This window comes from Gymnoscopelus microlampas (assembly GCF_963454915.1).
Source record: "Gymnoscopelus microlampas genome assembly, chromosome: 6".
Classification (NCBI taxonomy): domain Eukaryota; kingdom Metazoa; phylum Chordata; class Actinopteri; order Myctophiformes; family Myctophidae; genus Gymnoscopelus; species Gymnoscopelus microlampas.
In genome coordinates, this window is record NC_139943.1 from 14251506 (window position 1) to 14270994 (window position 19489).

At 41.4% G+C, this 19489-nt stretch overlaps 2 protein-coding genes across 2 annotated transcripts; one reads left to right on the forward strand and one right to left on the reverse strand.

Moving 5' to 3' along the window:
* Positions 1-688: 688 nt before the first annotated feature.
* uri1 (URI1 prefoldin like chaperone) lies at positions 689-12740 on the reverse strand. The gene is made up of 11 exons (XM_084059932.1): positions 12022-12740; positions 10323-10357; positions 9986-10064; positions 7690-7825; positions 6343-6434; positions 6179-6230; positions 5426-5663; positions 4353-4593; positions 3614-3759; positions 2852-3086; positions 689-2323 (listed from the first exon to the last, which is right to left on the reverse strand). The coding sequence occupies exons 1-11, from the start codon at positions 12139-12141 to the stop codon at positions 2132-2134; spliced, it is 1566 nt and encodes a 521-aa protein (XP_083916058.1). The 5' UTR covers positions 12142-12740; the 3' UTR covers positions 689-2131.
* Positions 12741-14093: 1353 nt separating this feature from the next.
* LOC311047378 (protein C19orf12 homolog) lies at positions 14094-17085 on the forward strand. The gene is made up of 3 exons (XM_084060075.1): positions 14094-14197; positions 16088-16245; positions 16785-17085. The coding sequence occupies exons 2-3, from the start codon at positions 16089-16091 to the stop codon at positions 17048-17050; spliced, it is 423 nt and encodes a 140-aa protein (XP_083916201.1). The 5' UTR covers positions 14094-14197; position 16088; the 3' UTR covers positions 17051-17085.
* The last annotated feature ends 2404 nt before the right edge of the window (positions 17086-19489 follow it).

Consider the following 19489-nt stretch of genomic DNA (forward strand, 5'->3'; position numbering starts at 1 on the left):
AATTATCACAATATGTAAAATGATGTTTTGGTGTCATTATAAAGCTATTTTCCTGCTGTTCTACACTGCTGACACCACTCTGATATAGTGCTGTCAAACAAGTCTATGAAGCCATCTATGAAAAGGTTTAATCTGCAACACAATTTTATACAATATATAGTGGGGGTCCCTGCTTCATCTCTCTCTCAGCTAGGGGGTCCATGGCCCGAAAAAAACATTGAAGACCCCTGCTTTAGAGAAAGCCAAGAAAAACACATGTTGGATTCTATAGAATCTAATAAATGAGTGAAATCCATGTCTTGTCAGTTTCACTAAAACAAAACATTCAAACTGTCATATACATTCTCAGTAGAATTGTATTCATGGAATACCAAATATTAGATTATCTTTAACACCAATCTGTGGAGGGACAGTGGATCAGACGTCTGACACCCCTTTACAAAATGTGAAACATAAATCACACAAAATGTATTTTTCACAATACGAGAAAATATGCAGGGATCGGCATCCTTGAACTACTGGCAGAGAGCACAAGACATTTGGCACAGATTGTTCAAGTGGCTTGCGAGATTAGTCCAGCTTGCGAGATTAACCCAGTCAGAAATTCGTACAGTCAGACAGACCCTATTCTAGACGGCTCACCCCTTTCTAGGAGCAGTGCCATAAACGGCAACTTAAAGCAAACAAAAATAGTCAAAGTCATTTATTAACCTTTCAATTTTACAAGATTTCTTTTCTCTTTTTGTTCTTACATAAAGCTGGTCACAGAAGTGAACCTACATTCAACAGAATCAAGAGAAGGTTAAATGACAGGCTGTTAGCACCTAATCCAATCATAGAAAAAATAAAGGAGAAAAAACTCAAAAACGGTAGACAAAGCATGTTGCACTACAGCAGGCAATAACTTGGATGAACAGAATAGCAGTAGATCAATAAGACCAGGGTTCGATTTGTGGGGAAAAAACAAAGGGGGGGGGTCCATTTTGTTAACCACTAGAAACCATACTTCATCATATAACAAATAGCAAAAGTAGCAGATCGACAAGCTCACAATAGATCGCCATGCGACACACTGTGAGCTTGTAGATCAGCTGTATTCACTAAATTTGATAATAGATATCAAACATAAATAAACATATCAGTCGGTCTACATTTCCCAAAAGAAAATGCAGGTATTTTAATTCAGTCTGTCCATAAGCAGGGATCAAACATATCCCCACTGTCCATAAAAATGAATGGCCCGGGTGGCGATTTATCAAAAGCAGAGGTATGGACCCCGCCCCCTTCTGCAAATCAAACCCTGGATAAGACACTGGCCTTCACAGTATGAGAAAGACACCAGCACAAGAACAACCACCACGAAACGAGCACAACGCCAAGGTGGACTAGTGTTTAAGTGTCATAGTATTGCAGGAAAGGATAAGCTAAATAAACTACATATTTATTAAATTTAATGTTTCTGAACTTAAGTGCTGCTTGCTATAAAGAGCAGGATGCCGCGTACAGAGTAGTGATGAAACAACAGATTATAATTGATTTGCTTTCCTAATATTACAATAAACAGAACAGTTGTGTTTCATCGCCGTCAGGCAAAAACATTGCATGTCCATATGACCATATCTCACCTTTTATGTTTTTTTTTCCATAAATGTATTTCTTCATTCTTTTCTGCTATAAGTTATAGCAGAATTCCATCATCGACACTGTCGTAGGACAGTGTCATGCAAAAAAATAGCAAATCTACAAGCTCAAACATGAACATTCTTTTTATGTTTTGAATTTTGGGGGGGAATGTTCACCTATAATTACACACCCAATATAGGGATGCCACGTTGGAAGGGGTTAAGTCCATCTGTGCGTTTTATAAATATGAATCCAATGAACAGTATTAACAAGAGCTTGAGACTAAATAACTACAATGGATACATTTTTCCATGGAACCTATGATTTTGAACATACAAGGCTTCCGCCCGACAGCGGTGATTATGCACTAATATCAAGCTAGTGGATGTTTAAGAACATAACGGTTGCTAGGTGGTGATCTGTCCAGCTCAGATTGTAGGAGAAAAAAAAAGACCACTGACAGTATAAAAAAAAAGGAGCCAAACCAGGACATTTTGCTCATGGATGCTCACTTCTGCTGCAGCCTGGCAGCTTTGAACTTGGACACGCGTTTCGGGGGCTCCTCCTGGGATGGTGGCGCGTCTGGAGTCACTTCCTCCTGTTTCCTCTCTGGTATTGTGGGTAGAGCAGGTGGGACGATGGTCAGATGGGGAACGGCTGAAGGCATGGGGTCCTTCTCCACAACGGTGCCTGAAAACGCCTAACAAACCAACCACACAAACAGTTAAGGAACAGGGATTAGTTTCCCGTTTTTGATCAACCTGTGCGCCTTGCAGCTTATCGACAAGACTAACGAGTCTGAGGGGCAATTCAGACGAATCCGATTATTCTCTACGAATGCTACAAGCACATCCGCAACACGTTGTGAGCTTGTAGGTCTGCTACTAAAAATCCTTGCTGGATGAGGGCCCACTTGAACATCTCGAAAGCGTTCGCGACCCACCCATTTGACTGGCATCAAATTATGGGCTTAATGCAACAAAAACTAAAAAATCTCCATTAAATTCAAGGCTTCATGGGGTGTGTATATAACTCCATATTCGCAAAATGAAAACTAATTTTTCAAGGTTTGAAAGAAAAAATGCAATGACATCTGTTGATTTTACATAAATGTTACATTATCAATAAAATCTTTTTATATTTATTTTGCCAATTATGTGGGGGCCCACTTGCCTACAGGTGGAGAATCACTGGATTAAATCGGTGCATCCCTAATGGTGGACGGTACCTCAAATCGATTGGGTGGGTGCAATGCGACCGCGGTGGGACTGTCCTCCTCCGTGATGCCGTCGCTGGTGTCGCTGTGCTCATCGTGGCTGAAGCTGCGTCCCACCACCCTGCGCTCCTCGAAGTCGGCGGCGCTGCTCTCGCTGGTGTCGCTGCACACGCTGTTCTCGCGGCTCCGAGACTTCAGGATGGACTTCCTGGGCACGGGCTCGCCGTTCCTCACGTCCACAAACACCCTGTGAAAACGCCAAACCATCCAAAAAAGTTTGATGATCGAACATTTATTTATTTATTCCGAGAACCAGATTTGTGAGATTTTTGTGTGTGTGTATGTTGGTATTTAAAGAGGGTGTACGTACGAGATATGTTTTGTTAAAATAAGTGTTGTATAGCTCTATATTCCCCATAGACTGATTAAGCGTTTGGTCAGTAACAAGGGTCTCCCCGTCTTTCAAGCTCTTTACTAAAATGCAGCTCTTCAGAAAAGACATTTTCAGGTCAGGATACCAATTCTATCCAATCAGCGGAGAGAACAGGATAAATGAGTGAAATTGGAAGTAATAAATTAGTAGAGTAATGAGCTCATAAATGGGATCTCTCCTGACTGGATGAAATTGGCATCCCGATTTATATTCCCTTTACAGCAAGAGCTGGAGAAATGGGTATACCCCTGTTACTAACACTCTATAGCAATTATTACTATTAGAATATAAAGCGCTAACTTTTTAGCAATAAACTTTTTGTTATAACCAAAAGTATTAACCTGTAGATGTCTGCTGGTGTTGTGATTTTATGGACTTCGTGGTGCGAGTGGCCGTTGCAGTGACCGTTCTTCTTCTTCTTCTTTGAATTCTGCTCTTTCCGTTCGCTGAACTTCAAAGTTGTGTTCTTCCCCGTGTTTATCCTCACCTGAGCGACAAAGACAAGTGACGGCGGGGACAGTCATTAACAACATAAACCCTGGCTTCCCTATATTGGGCTTGTCAATATAGGCAAAACTTATTTAAGGCTTAAGTGGCTAAATCTTGATGACACTTTGGTCAAGGTTTGGGTTGTGTCGTTACCTTGCCATGATGTACTGTAACTCCTAACATTGACCAGATATCTTAAATGCCAACCTTCCTGTTGATTTTACTATTCTAATTAGAAAGAAGAACCCAACTGGATGGGTGTATCCGGATTTTTAAATAGTCAAATCAACAGTAAGTTGACATTTATTTGAAAAAAAGAATAAATAACAGAACCAGTTTTTTTTTATGTTATACACTGGCACTTTGCATTCGGTTATGTGGTAAAACAGTGACTTTGACACCCGTTTCACCAAGTCAATGAGGAGACTATTTTGGAATATCCATTTCTAATCAATGGAGAAACCATGGAAGATATCACACCAATATTTGGAGTTATATCATGTCAAGATAACTACACAACCCAAACCTCCACCAAAGTGATTTTAAAAGGACTGCGAGACAGGAAGCTGTCAGGACTTTGATCGCACAAACCTTCTTGGGTTCGACTGTGTGAGAGAAGTAGATGGTGGGCAGCCCGCTGTCTCCGTCTCCGTCTTCTTCCTCCTCCATCTTGTGTCTGCTTGGCGGAGGAGCTTTACCGTTAACCTGCTTGTTTTGGGGAACGCGGTTCCAGCCTGGCATCTGCGGTGGAGCGCTGTCACCCTCCTTCTCCTCCTCGGACGAGGAAGAGGACATGGTGTCCTCGCCGTTTATGTCAACGGTGTCCGACATTCTGGAAGCGTTTAAGGTGCGTCAGTATAGAGCCAGGACAAGGAAGAATTTATTACGTTTAATTAAAAAGGGACACTATTGTCTATAGCAGTAGTTCTCAACCTGTGAGCCGGGAACCACTGGCGAGGATATTGCAAGTGCGCCCCCAAATAATTGGCAAAACACTTAAGACTTTTAATATTTAAAAGAAATATCGATAAGAACTTATTCTACGTTAGTTCCATTGATCCAAGGTTGGACACAATGTATTGATCAATCATTAAAATAAACATGCTCTGGGGCGCCCGCTGGCCTAGTGGTCCAGGAGCATACCACATAGGCTGGTAATCCTGTTTGACAGCGTGTCGTGGGTTCGACTCCCGATCCCAACAGCCTTTGCTACGTGTGTCCCCCCCCCCCCCCCCCCCCATATCTCTCTCCCCATTCCCCGTCAGCCTACTTTCCTCTCAAATAAAAGGCAGAAAAAAGCCACATAAATATTTTTAAAAATAAATAAATAAACATGCTCTGAAAAGGAACACTTAACATGGCAGCCTTTCATATTAAGCATGTTAAGTGGTCAGGTCATGTGGGTGGGCCGCAAATGCTTTTGAGATTTTCAAGTGGGCCCTGATCGAGAAAAGGTTTAGAACCACTGGTCTATTGAAACAATCATATTTAAAATACAGGCCTTATTGACATATGTCTCTTTCAGCCATCACATCAACCTGATTCATATCTTCTGAATTAAAGATCACTAGTATTTTGCCATGAACACAAAGGGCAAGGACGACGTCTCAACATAATGAGGAAAATCATCATAGTGTCACTTTAGAAATGCTGAGTGTACCTACCTTTCCTGTCCGTCACGTTCTTCTGGTTTCTGCAGCTCCTTCTCCAATTCCTCACGTTCTTCCTGTTCCTCCTCTTCCTCCAGTTTCTCCAGCTGGTCCAGCCGGGTCCACAGCTCCTCCTCGGACAGGACCCCTCCGTATTTGCAGTCTTCGTTCTCCTCTTCCTCGTCTGGCGGATTCAAAATGGTGCTGTCCACCTTGGGCTTAGAGTTGGGCTTGTGGGCCACGCGCCGCTTTCCTGTTCACAGGAAAACCAGCGGAGAAGACAGAAATGCATACTGTGCTCAGAATAACAACACTCGGCAACTATGATGTTTGATACAGATGAACTAGGAAGGCAATGAAAAGACTAGAGCCCGACCGATGACTGATTTTTGGGTGCGATGCCGAGCCCGATTTTGAGTCCTAGACCAGTGATTCTCTTTTGAAATGTTCAAGTTGGCCCTGTTCGAGCAAAGGTTGAGAACCACTGTCCAAGCCCACCGATTGCCAATGTTTTGCTTTTTGTAAAATGTAAAAATAATCTTATAAACAAGCTCACATCGTGTCACATATCGTGACGTGTTGTGAGCTTGTAGATCTGCTAGTTTTGTACGAAAATAGGGAAGCCACGTTGAAAGTGGTTAAAAATTGTTACACTGCATAGGCGGCATAATACATTTCCGACACCGATGTCGTCAATACTGCCCGATATATCGCCCAGACCGATATATCGGTTGGGCTCTAGTAAAGGCCAACTCCTTTCCAAAATACCTTTGGTGACGGGTTCATTGCTTGCAACCTCTTCTCTGATGTCATATTTATTCTAAAGAAAAAGCACAGTCAGTGGAAGTCAGTAGCATGTCCCTGAGTTTTTTTAATATGTAATATACAATATTTGCTTAAGTATGTTAAATGTCCAAAGTAGATGCACTTACACCCGATACGTCCTCTAGACCTTTGGTGAACTCATATCTGGATTCAAAGTTTTTCATTGTCTTGTGCAGGGCATCGAGTTCACCCTCAACATCTGCGAACAACAAGCACACACTCATCAGAATAATGTATTTACATGAGCGTGTGGGAGGCAATTTATTGGCTTTAGTTTAGGAACGGGGGTGTGTGAATAAAACATAAACAGAGAAGCGAGCCAATCGGACAGCTCAACAGTTAAAATTCGGGACATGTTGACAGCAAAGGAGGAGGGGGGGATAAAAAAAAGAAGCAAAATGATGACACAAACAGTTCATAACATCTCCTGCCCTCCGTGCTACTCCGGATCATTAAATCTTCACAACAATTAAGCCCTTTTACTAATGGCGAGTGGAGGGCCCCTGTTGCCATGGCGACGACGAGCCCCTCCAGCCCGTGCGTCTAGTGGAAATGGGGAAAGGTCAAACACAGAAGGCCGTGACAACTCAGCCGCTGTCTGTCACATCGCACAGGCCAGTTCTGTTTGTATTACAGCACTTAGGATGAGCCAGGAGGACGGAGCGCGTTTCTGCTTCAATGAGCACCCTAATAATGTTCACATCACAGATCCTTACTTAGGCTCATTTGACTTGATATGAGGTTTTCAGGCCTGGAATGGGGAGGGGGGGGATATATTGGCTAGACATACAGTAGCCTCTGCTAGAACAGGGGTTCTCAACCTTTTTCCATTTCCAGGACCCCGAGTTTGACATGCATTAGACCGCGGACCACCTGATACAATTATTTTTCCTCTCTGCGACCCCAAGCTACACTGTTAAGGCCTTGGTGCTTATTTAACTCTGAAATGTAACTCTGAAGAGTGTACAAATGGAACCAAAAGGGACCAGTATTTGTATATTTTCAGTGCCAGTGTTATAAAAATCCAGAGACGAGGCCTGAAAAACCTTAGGGCTATTAGTGCTACAATACCACAAGTGCAGATATAATAATTGAAAATGAAAGAAAAAAATCTATCCTACTTTGAGTTATGACAAGTGACCACATACTTTTGTTAAAATATTTTTCTGAGTAATTTTATTTCATTGTGGGTATGTACCGTTTGTCTAGAATGTAGATGACAGCACCCTCTGCTGGATTAAAAAGAGAACTACTGAGCAAAAACAGGATGTTGTTCTTGTAATTCATTCATTATAATTCATTGAATTATTTTGGATATAATGCAACATAATTACATGAATTATAATTTCTTAAAGCCAGAACATAAATTCCATGCACATTTAGAGATGGAAAAAAAACTAAAACATTCTGAGTTTGCAGACGTTATAAGGAAGTAAAACAGTTTCCAAACGTACATTTCATCCTGTGATCAACAATCTTCTGAGACTGCTTGGCAGAGCATTTAGCAAACCAGTTGTCACCCAGTAACACTGTGACCTCGTTGGTGTGGACCATCTTCCCTGGCATAAACGCCAACGGACCAAATGGTACCTGTAGCCAGTAAAATAGAAATGGAAAAAGAACAAAAGGGAAGGGATTGAAATAAAGCCATTGGTAGGACTGTAAATGTTAAAGCGTAACGGGTGACTATGAAACAAAAGCAATCTGATGACTTTAACCGACAACACTTGAGAATAAATGTGTTTACGACAAAGTGGCACGCATCTGCAAAGCTCAGGAGACTTGGCAGAACTTTGCCATATGCTAAGGGATTTCATTCTAGCCAAACACGCAGACACACACACCCATCAAAACAAACCTATTCTCCACAGAGCAGGTGAGAGAAAGAAAGAGAGAGACAGTGCATGAGCAAGAGAGAGAGTTAGCGATAGAGAGAGACAGACAAAGTGTAATGTAGGCCATTTTACATATCCAGGAATGTTGCCCCCTTCTGTGAACATGGCCAATTGTGTTAGTTGTAACTCAGGGCAGATGCATGGTGGAGGATTCAAACCTCTAGTCTCCGGTGGTGGGCAGGAACGTTACCCCTGCAACACCAGAGCACCCCACGGGGGGTCATTTTTAGAGATTTGACCGATTTGGATTTTTTAAGGTCAAACCTATTATGATATTTTGGAGAACAGGAATGCCAATATTAACCCCTTTTTCAGCTCTCTGTCAAAGATTCGAAAATCCATAATTAACTAGTTACTAGTCCATACCGGAGATGTGCACACCCCTGACTGTAGGCTACAACAGCCACAACAGATCTCATTAGCCTGTGGCAAAAATGCTAATAACTTACATTTGGGAAAAGTTAGAAATCAGCTTCAATCAATTTCAGAGCAATATATCAACCAACTGAGCAGAAAAAATGCATGAGAAAGGCCACATAACTGTCCCTGTCCGCCGGTTGGCACTATTATATACTGTAGGACACTGAGTGCTACCGTGGATTCTTGCTGACAAAATTGATGACTGTTTTGTAATGAAAGCTTCTGCACTTTACTAACCACACCCACCCACATATATTCATGAATCCGAGTCTCTAAGTGTAGTCCAAGCCTTGGGTGTGCAGCTTGCTATGTGTTTAAATCAAAGTCCTTTTTTAACTTTGCAGTGTTGCGCCAGCTCTCTCTCTGCTATTCTAGGTCAAACTACTATAAAGAGGAGAGAACGATTAGACAATTATAAACACCTGCTGATCAATTAACCATGGCACTGCTCCTGTGAGTCACGCCCATCTCCACCACCGACATTATAAATGCATCTGCTTTTATTTATTTATTAGCAGCAGATTACCGATATGGTGCAAAATGCAAATATCGGCTTCAGATTGCTGAAATCTACAGCACACACTCACACAGCCATTACAGCACATGGAGTGTCAAGCCTGTTTCCACACACCTTTCTGCACTGAACGGCTGGCTCCCTGCTTCTCTTCATTATTTCTTCTCCAATGTATTTCTGATCGCACAAACACGCAGTATGTCCCTCTCTCATAGCCTGGCATGGCCAGACTAATAATATCACTGCATAGATATTAGTATAAAAAAAACTGCCTCTGGTGAAAACCCGCCTGTGAAAAACTGAGACGGTTATTGAGTTGGTATTTCACTTTTAACTACACGATAGCTCTTTAAAATGTATTTGTGTTTTTAAAAGGCAGTTTCTGTCCATCATTGTTTTACATTAATGCTCGTTGTAAATTTGTCATGTCTGTCACCACCAGTTATTTTAACAGATGAGTTTATTACAACAGACAAATGTCAAACCAAAAGACACGTACAGAATATGGCTTTATATTTTTGCGAGCTACTTCTCAGGCCAATCGCTGTATTTATTTGGAGTGTCAGAACTCATCTTTCTACTGTGTGTAAACCTGGAAAAACAGCGGTCTTGATGTCGCTCGGTGGAGGAATATGCTTATTAACTATGTTGTCAATCCAGTCTGTGTAGGTATTTTGTCAAATAAATGCGTATAGTTGAAATAGTTGTAAATGTATAGAATCTACCGACAACTGCTGTCAAACGCTGACACTGTTGCGTAAAACTTCAATACATGTAAAAAAGAAAGAAACAAACAGACACACAAGTGGCGGCTGTTTGGTTCTGTGCAAAAAGGCAAAGTCGCACTTTAAGTGTAAAAGTGGTGTGTGTGCGTGCGTGTGCGCCATGGAGATTCTGCCATCCCAGACAGACTGGACTCACCATGACATCATAAGAAAGCTGATCTGGGAGCGTTTTAAGACGTTCGTCCAGCGCTTGATAGTCCCCAGCCACTTTCTTCCTGCAACACCACACATCAGCATTTCCGTTAGATGCCAAACCATTATCCAAACAACTCACTTTCAACCGACGGCTCGCTTCCAAAGCTAGTTTTAAAATCCCACCATGCGAGCATTCACTTTTAATTCATTAAAGCAGGTTCAAGTAATACTGCATCACTTTAAAGTGCAGCAATCCGTAGCTATGGGGCAGGTACATGTTGGATATTATGGGATGTCATTCATGGTGGCAGCAGACTGTGTTTGCGTTTGAGACTCACCAGTGTTGAATCCGACCTTCACAGTCTTTCACAACCTGGAGTTAAGACAAATATTTTCAAATAGGATACAGTTTGAGTACAGTGCAGTTCTTTGTTCATAAACACACACACACACACACACACACACACACACACACACACACACACACACACACACACACACACACACACACACACACACACACACACACGTAGTAGTACACAATAAAGTTATTTTATCAGTTTATGTAACTAAGAGAGTGTACTAAATGGGTCCATTTAGTAACCTTTGTACTTGTATGTTGTCTGGGTTATATTGTAGCCTTGGATTAAGACTATCATATAGATGTATTTCATCAAGTCTGACTTTTACTTTCGTATCTGTGATATTCAAATGTCAAAATCTAAAAAATACATCTATGATAGTCTTGATCCAAGGCTATCTGAGTTATTACAGTAGCCTACAACTGTAACCAAAGGGGTTGTCAGATAAGATGCATTTATCAGTGGAAGAAGCCCCCACCCACAGCTGTTGGGGGCTACACACCACATACAGAATGTAGTTACCAGTCAAGTATGTATATCTGAACATATTCACACTATTATCATTTTAGGTCCCTTTGATTCTACATGACAACACTGCAAGCTTTGAGCATCAAAATAAAGTTTGAAGTTGTCATGTGGGCAGCCATTGAGGAAACCAAATAAAACACGACCAGAAACATGTGACTTGATGGTTTACAAGGATGGAAGCTTGTCCAAAATGGACCCCATGACGAGCAAATGAATAAACTAAAACTGCACAATGTTAACAACACGCTGAGATGTTGAAATTTGAAAAAGCCTAAACACGTGGTCTATTTAAACCCGAGCTCTGGTCCAGAGCGTTACAGAGTTCTCTCAAACGCTCTGCCAGGCACGAAGCCATTCTCATAGACCGAAAATTCCACTACTGTGCGAGGTCTCCAACTTTAGTAAAAAATAATAATTCGCTGCTCACCGAAACAAAGGCAGTTTTGTGTTGTTGAAAGTCCATTCTCCAGGGTGGGAAGCCTCTCAGGGCCCCACCTTATCTGTATTATACACTTTTTTGGCAGAAAATAAGTGTCCGCAAAACGGAAATTATTTTATTTACTCCACTGCGCCCTCTACAGATCTGGTCAATATAAATGACCATTGACCAGAACTGTAGAGGACGCAGGTGAGTAAATAAAATAATGTCCATCTGTCGGACATATTTTATTTTCTGCCCAAAAAGTGTATTATACAGAGAAGGTGGGGTCCTGAGTGGCTTCCCACCCCGGAGAATAGACATTCAACAAAACAAAACTGCCTTTGTTTCGATGAGTAGCGAAATAGTTTTTTTTACTAAAAGTTGGAGACCTCACACTGTAGTGGAATTTGAGAATAGCACAGCACAGGACCGGGGCTATTTAAACCCCCAGTTTATCTTGTTGGATTTAAACCCCCCACATCGCTCCTGCAGACCTGCGTGCGCACCGCGTGGCTAGTGGCAATGTGAACAAATAAATCAATAATATATTCATATGTATATATATATATTATACATTTTGTATGTGAAAAAATAAAAATAAAACAAATGCATTACAAATATTTAAAAAGGTGTGATTTCTTTTTTTAAATACTGCCAAAAGAAGTTTAATAACAATTAAGTAAAAGATAAGCCATAAGGTCGATGGTGTTAACAGTCAGCTATTACCTGTTCGTGTTGCTTTCTAAGTGTGTTAACCCCCGGTAGAGGAGGAGGAGGCTCAGCTTGCACATTATCATCATTATTCAGATTATTGTGATTATTATTCCCTTGACTTTCCTCGGTCATCGTTGCGTGTTGGTGTGTTTGTCCAGCACGTGTGTGTAGTTGTGTTGTCTGTCAACAATTCAGATATACGGGGCTCAGATGTTACGATGTCAACAACAACAACAAGGAGAACAACAACAAGAAGAAGAACAAGATCAACAGCAAACAAACAGCTCAGCAGAGGCTGTGAGTCCTAAAGAAGTGTTTATGAATGCAATAGGAGCTGTTGTTCCACAGAGAAGCCGTTCTTTCCGTATTACAAGAACAAGCTTCCAAGAACAAGCTTTAAACAGCAAACAAAACAGCTCAGCAGGGGCTGTGAGTCCTAAAGAAGTGTTTATGAATGCAATAGGAGCTGTTGTTCCACAGAGAAGCCGTTCTTTCAGTCGTATTCATCAATAGGGCAGCAGTAGTAGCGGTGATTATTATCCACAGTGGTACCATTTCTGTTCACACGCTCATTTCACCACCTCTGCGCGTTCCTCATGAAAACAAATCCACGGAATAAAAGGCCCAATAGTTGATAATCATGAATTATATTCCTTCAGCCTGTGTGGGGGTGTTTGTCTGTCTCTTCCTCCGTCACTGACCCTGCGCCATGTTAAACCTCATTTATTAGCACGGAGGTTTCGCTTTTAGCGTTGCCAGGCTTTGCGAGAGAAACAAGCAATCCGGTCTGGGAAAACAAGCCCAAAAGAAGCGAGCCTTTTGCCCTTTAAACATTACATTGGCTATTTGAAAATAGCCGATCTGCAAGCTCACAGCGACGCGTTGTGAGCTTGCAGATCTGCTATTTTCAAAAGAATCTTGAAAACATTGTTTGTCCCTGGCAAAATCTGTCCCTGGCATAAAATGTTTTCAGATGGGGGTCCACAGACAAATACTATTTTAGGGGGTCCTTGACATGAAAATGTTTGAGAACCACTGATTTAAACAACATTAGGAAACAAGTTCAAATAAGCAACTACACTTTAGAAACAAGCCCAAAAAAAACGCAACCCAAAGCGAAACTACCAATATTTTATTACAAGCAACTTTAGAGAAAAATATGCCCAAAGTCGCTTATAATAAGCCGACATGGCAACACTATTTGGCTTGCCAAAATAGAAGAGATCTACAAGTCATCGACTCGTCGCAGTGCTATGCGTCGATGGCTTGTAGATCCGTCCTTTTTTGGCTAGCGGCGCTCTCGCGAGAATAACGTCTGCCCTGCCCCCCCGGACTTGACTGGGCTCGATTCACGTTGTGATTTGCATATCCTATATAAAGCGGATACGGAAACTGTTTGGTGTACTCCGATGTTATGTCTGGAAATTGCCGGATACAGTAGGCGGGCTTTAAACCGGATCTGAGCTTTGAATGGTAAATAGAAACACGAGCTGTGAGTAAATGTTGAAGAATGGATCAATAATCAATGCGAAATGTAAACAATCAATCACATTGATCAAATTAACATACACAACCACCCAAGATGCGACCACTGTGACGTCAGCGTGACAAACAAAGATTAAACAGGTTATCTGTGGGCTGTGGCTGATGAATGACGTCTTTATCAAAAAGTTTAAAGAAGTAGGTGTGTTTCCCCCACGTGATATTGTTACGTAATTATTTGTTTATGATATGACAAGACAGTAGGTCAATCAATGGCCTTTGGTCTTCACTGATTCAATCATTTTCACACCATGCGCCATAGCTATGCACAATTACATTTTTTATGAATTAGTTTTAATCAACCATCCAACGCTATCGCAGAGGATGTTGTTTAACATTTATATTATTTATTTATATTTTTTCTTCTGCAGCTCATTGGCTCACGTAGTGGCGAATCAAAGGTGGGCACCGACAATAGCCGATCTACAAGCACGCAACGCGTTTCGTCCGCAACGCCTTGCGAGCTTGTAGATCGGCTATTGTTGGTGCGCGAAACCGCAGTACGACGAAGAATATATTCGGGCATCTGTCCCCCATCAGGCATTGCGATGCGAGCATGATATGTGGTTGTCCCATGTCATGTTGTCACACAGTCTGACACAGATCTGGAAATCACCCACAGACACAACAACAACTACTAAAACAGGTGAGTCAACACTTGATACCTTTTACATTTAGGCCTAGACCTTGTATTTAGGCAAAGACTAAAGGCACATTTTGGGATTGTCTAGTCATTCAAGTCAGATCTTCTAATTAAATTGTAAATACCGCTATTTTTGGGAGAAGCAACTCCCCTGATCTAACATTCCCCAGAGATACCACTATTATACGTGCCCTTATGCGATGTATGTGATTGTGAGGTGCTTTCTTTAGCCGTAGAATGGCTGTGAGATAGATTATTACATATATTTCATGTATTCCAAACACTAATTAATTAATCATATTTGGAATACATGAAATGTATGTAATATCACAGCCATTCTAGGGCTAGAGTAGCCATGGTTCACATGACGCTCGTCATGGTATGACAGTCATGTTTCAGGGCTAGGGCTAGAGTAACCCTAGAATGTCTGTGATATTACATACATTTCGTGTATTCCAAACACTAATTAATTATATTTGGAATACATGAAATGTATGTAAGATCACAGACATTCTAGGGCTAGAGGTGCTTGTGATCCAGTGCACAGTCAGTGACTGTTGTTGTTGTTGTTGTTATTGTTATTATTATAATTTATTTTATTGTGTTATTCACTTCTCATGTTGGCTCAACTAGGTTACTTATGTTATTGTTATTTGGACATCAGCTTGGTTTAAACAAAGGTATATTTAGTTTTAGTCTGTGAAGCGAAAGTTGGTGTTTCTAGGGCTTTGCTGTACTGATTGATTCTTTAGGAAACTTCGTCTGTGTCATGATTCATTGTGACAGTCAGTCAGATCACATGCAACAAGACAAGACACAATACAATACACATACATACCAACCACACATGGATGTATGGCATCACATGACTCCACACAACCATTGTTGTATTGACTGTTGAACAAGGCCTGAACACGGCACAATGCTGTCACAGAGGAAGTTTGACATTTGTATTACTTATTTAATCATACTTATTATTTTATTTATTCTTACACTACTACATCTTGGTCTGTCTTTAGACACTAATAAGCATTGATCAGAGAGGGGTCTGGGAACCCCCAGGGTCAGGGACATTAGCTCTGATCAGAGGGGTCCTGGGACCCATTTAGGAATGTTCTACGGTGGTTCAGTGTTCATATCAAGTACCCTCAAACTGATACATATTAGGCCATGCAGACTCCAATAAGTGATTTGTGTTGTTGAAAATGTAAAACAAAAGTTAACTATTCAAAAGATTTTCCCCAAACTTTCAAAAATAGACAAAGTATAAAATAGGGTTAAAGTGGTTAAACTGATTTTGATGATTATGTGTTAAGTTTAGCTGGGGACCCCCCAAAGTACCCCTGGGGGTCCCCGGATGTAAGAAACGACTGAATGATTCAGTCATAGTAAGTTCCACGTGTTGGTTGCAGAACAGAGGGATACGATAAATGCTCTTACACAATATAATATGAATGAGTGTTCAACTTGACCTTTAGTCTTTTATGACTTAATTTGTATTTGTTCTTGTTAATGGCCTATGTACACATATGAACTGTATTTGTTTGTGACACGGGCTGTACAAATAAACTTGCCGTGGCTCTAATTAAATCCAACCCTGTAGAATGCACTCCCCAATACTCTGAGACGCCCCCACCCTCCAAACCTTCAAAACCCACCTCTTCAATATAGCTTTCCCCAGCTAACCCCCCCCCCTTCTCTTCATTCCACTGTTTTTAGTGATTTTATTCCTCAGTCTTAGCCTTTTCTTAGTGTTGTTTCCCCTGATGAAGTTGTTTTTCTTTCTTGTTTTCTCATGCCCCCCCCCCATGTAAAGAGCTATATAAATTTGAGATTATTATTATGATGGTTGTTAACCTATAACATCTAAATTCTTCTTGCTTGGTTTCACAGAATGAATCGACTTAATGATGTCATGCGCCTCTGTTGTGAGTTGTCAACCAATCAGCAGATAAAGACAGCGGTGAAGGGCTCAGGGAAGGGCGCAGCAGCAGCTGGGACTCTGGCCTTTGCAGGAGGGTTGATGGGAGGACCTCTGGGTATTGCATTGGGTAAGTAACTTATCACAGCCCAGTCAGCTTCAGGTCATATTGGAGCAACACTACACTATGTTGTCATAGCACTGATTCTCATCCTTTTTCATTTCAAAGACCCCCAGTTTGATGTGCATTTGACAAAAACATGTATTATTATTTTTAATCTCTGGGACCCCGATCTACTCAGTGTTAATTTAACTCAGAGTGCAGTTTTTGGTTCCTAACTGTCAATAATCTAGCTGGGAAAGCATTAAAGCCATCAAGTATTAGACTTTTAAAATCTATTACCCTCTTAAGAGCCTCAAATGTTTTTCAATATCTTTGACACACACATCCTTTACCACATTAATCCTAGCGTCTCTGGAAATAATAGGCAAACGTTCCACGAAAATAGCAGATTTACAAGCATCGCGTCGCGTTGGTTGGGACAGATATTTTCAGCAAAGAGATTTGGAGGGAAAAAAGGAGGGGGCCAAGTATACCTCCCTGGGGGACCTCGATCAAAGTATATAGGGTTTAAGAAGTTGTGATTAACCTCACTCTCCCTCCAACAGGGGGCGCTGTTGGTGGTCTTCTGGGGTGCTGGCTAACCAGTGGACAGTTCAAACCTCTACCTCAGATCATCATGGAGCTATCCCCCGTGCAGCAACAGAAGCTTTATGGGGACGTCATGGCCATTCTGGGTGATGTCCAGTGGACAGACGTAGCCCAGCTGACTGCCTTGGTGATGGGCAACAGCACCATGAAACAGCAGATCACTGGTGCCCTCCTTGGATATGTAACCAAAGAACTGCAGGCAGAGGTGCATTATGTGGACTAGACTTATGTCTGGATGAGAACTGGTCCCTTGTCTGAAACCCATTGATACCTGGAATGCATCTGTGTCACTTTAGATGTCTTTGGCTATTCAAAAATAGCAGATCTACAAGCTCATAGCGCGGCACCGAGTGCCGCGCTATGGGCTTGTAGATCTGCTATTTTTGAAAAATCTTGAAAACATTTTTTTTTTTTTGAACTGTTATGATTTAGATTTTTTTAAAGAATCGCCTCAGGTCTTAATGGGTTAACTGGTCATCATGGTTGTTATTACTGAAGCAAAATTACCCTTTTTTGGAGGTTTGGTTTGTATAGTTACCCTGCCATCATGTAATTCCAAATATTGGTGAAATATCTTCAATAGCTGCTCCGTTGATTAGAAATTCCAAAATAGTCTCCTCATTGACCCACATTGCACAGTGAAACGGGTCTCAAATCACTCTTTTAGCACACAAACAAATGCAAAGGAGTCTGGATGCTTTTCTCCCCCCCGGACCCCCTTTTCTCCCCAATTTAGTTGTTCGTTGTGCCAATTGGTTCCTCCCCACACACTTGCTGTGTTGTCACTGCTGTTTGTATCTTAGTGACTCACCTGTCAGTGAGGAGTCCCCACCGGGAGGCCGTAGAGCCTTCGTCCTACTCCTCCTGCCCAATACTCCTTTCTGACAGACGCCGTCCCAGCCTGTAGGATTACGTGCAGTGACAATTTTCACCCTCCCAGCCCAGCTTCCCTCCACTGAACAGCGGCCACTTGTGTAAGTGTGTAGACGCTCGACAAAGCCGGATGCACCACGGTGGATTCAATTTCAAACCCTCAACCTCCGAGGTGGTGGGCAGGCACTTAAGCACTGCGCCACCCGAGCACCCCCACGATTCTGGTTTCTGACCATGTATGAAATTGTATGTATAACACTTCTGTTTTTCTTCTAATTTTATACAAATGTCCACATGTTGATTTTACTATTTGATGATCCGTATCTATGGATCCAGTCCGGCTAATTAAAATAGTAAAATAAACAGGAAGTTGACATCTTTATATCAAGTAAATGCAGTCAGGTTTGCTTAAGGTGACATAATAGACACAACATTCAATGTTGGTGGAAAAGATTATTCTAAGAAGAACTATTGTCTTACTGTAAATGTTAAAGGAGAAATCCGGTCATTTTAAGTGTTATGTTTGATGTGTGTCAAATCACTTACCAACGTATAAATGAAAATCGCGTTACTCCACAGAGCCCCCTATCAACCCCCACCGTTGGCATTATAGGAGGATATAGGATAGCCCAAATTCGCCTATTTTAACCAATGCAAAGTCTGTTTTTTTGCTTCTAGTACTCATTGTTGAGTCCCATGATAATGTAACAGGCGCTAAAACTCCCGACAAGCTAACGGCTAATAACAAACGAGCTAACGCTGGGGCTGCTTATCTCTCTGCATGGCAGCCCCAGGTTGCCAGGTCGGGAGAGAAACCAGCAACCAGCATTAGCTCGTTCTGTTATTAGCCGTTAGCTTGTCGGGAGTTTTAGCGCCTGTTACATTATCATGGGACTCAACAATGAGTACTAGAAGCAAAAAAACAGACTTTGCATTGGTTAAAATAGGCGAATTTGGGCTATCCTATATCCTCCTATAATGCCAACGGTGGGGGTTGATAGGGGGCTCTGTGGAGTAACGCGATTTTCATTTCTACGTTGGTAAGTGATTTGACAGACATCAAACATAACACTTAAAATGACCGGAATTCTCCTTTAAATCAGCTGCTCTTGTTTAACTGGATTAGCCACAAGTCACCATGTCACCAGCAGTGCATTATCTATCTATTTATTTATTTATATCAATTGCTGATAATCACATGTATAGCTATAAACGTTGTGATGGACGTGTGGTTTGGCGCTTACTCAGACCACACGTCAAGTCACTTTGCATAAGAAGCTAAATGCCTAAATTGCACATTTGTTTGCAAGGTAGCTACAGTGTAGTAGCTAGCATTGTGTACACTGTACAATCATTTTTGCCTGAGGAATTTATTTATGGTGCCAAGTGTATTAAACTGAAGGAATTTGTTCAACTGATTAGTTGAGACTGGCAGAAATGTTTGTCACCATCTGTATAAGTTGACTGATTATTTAAGACATTACCACATCTGCAAACGTTTTACCTGAGATTCTTACTTCTTGGTAAAGTTGGGAAGCCACTTCAATGAACAAGTAGTATTAACAAATCCAGGACTTGTTAATACTACTATATTGTTCCTACTGTTAGTACTAGTGTTGTCTCTTAAGGCTGCAGTCCATTTTATTTTACTTTTGTATGGTAAGAGTATGTTAATAAATACCGTAGTACATCTGCAGTGTTTGGAGGTGGTCTCCCTACTCTTCCATTGAAACATTTACACCCTGGTGTCAGGTAGGACACCTACTTGTTGACAATGTCAATAACGCTA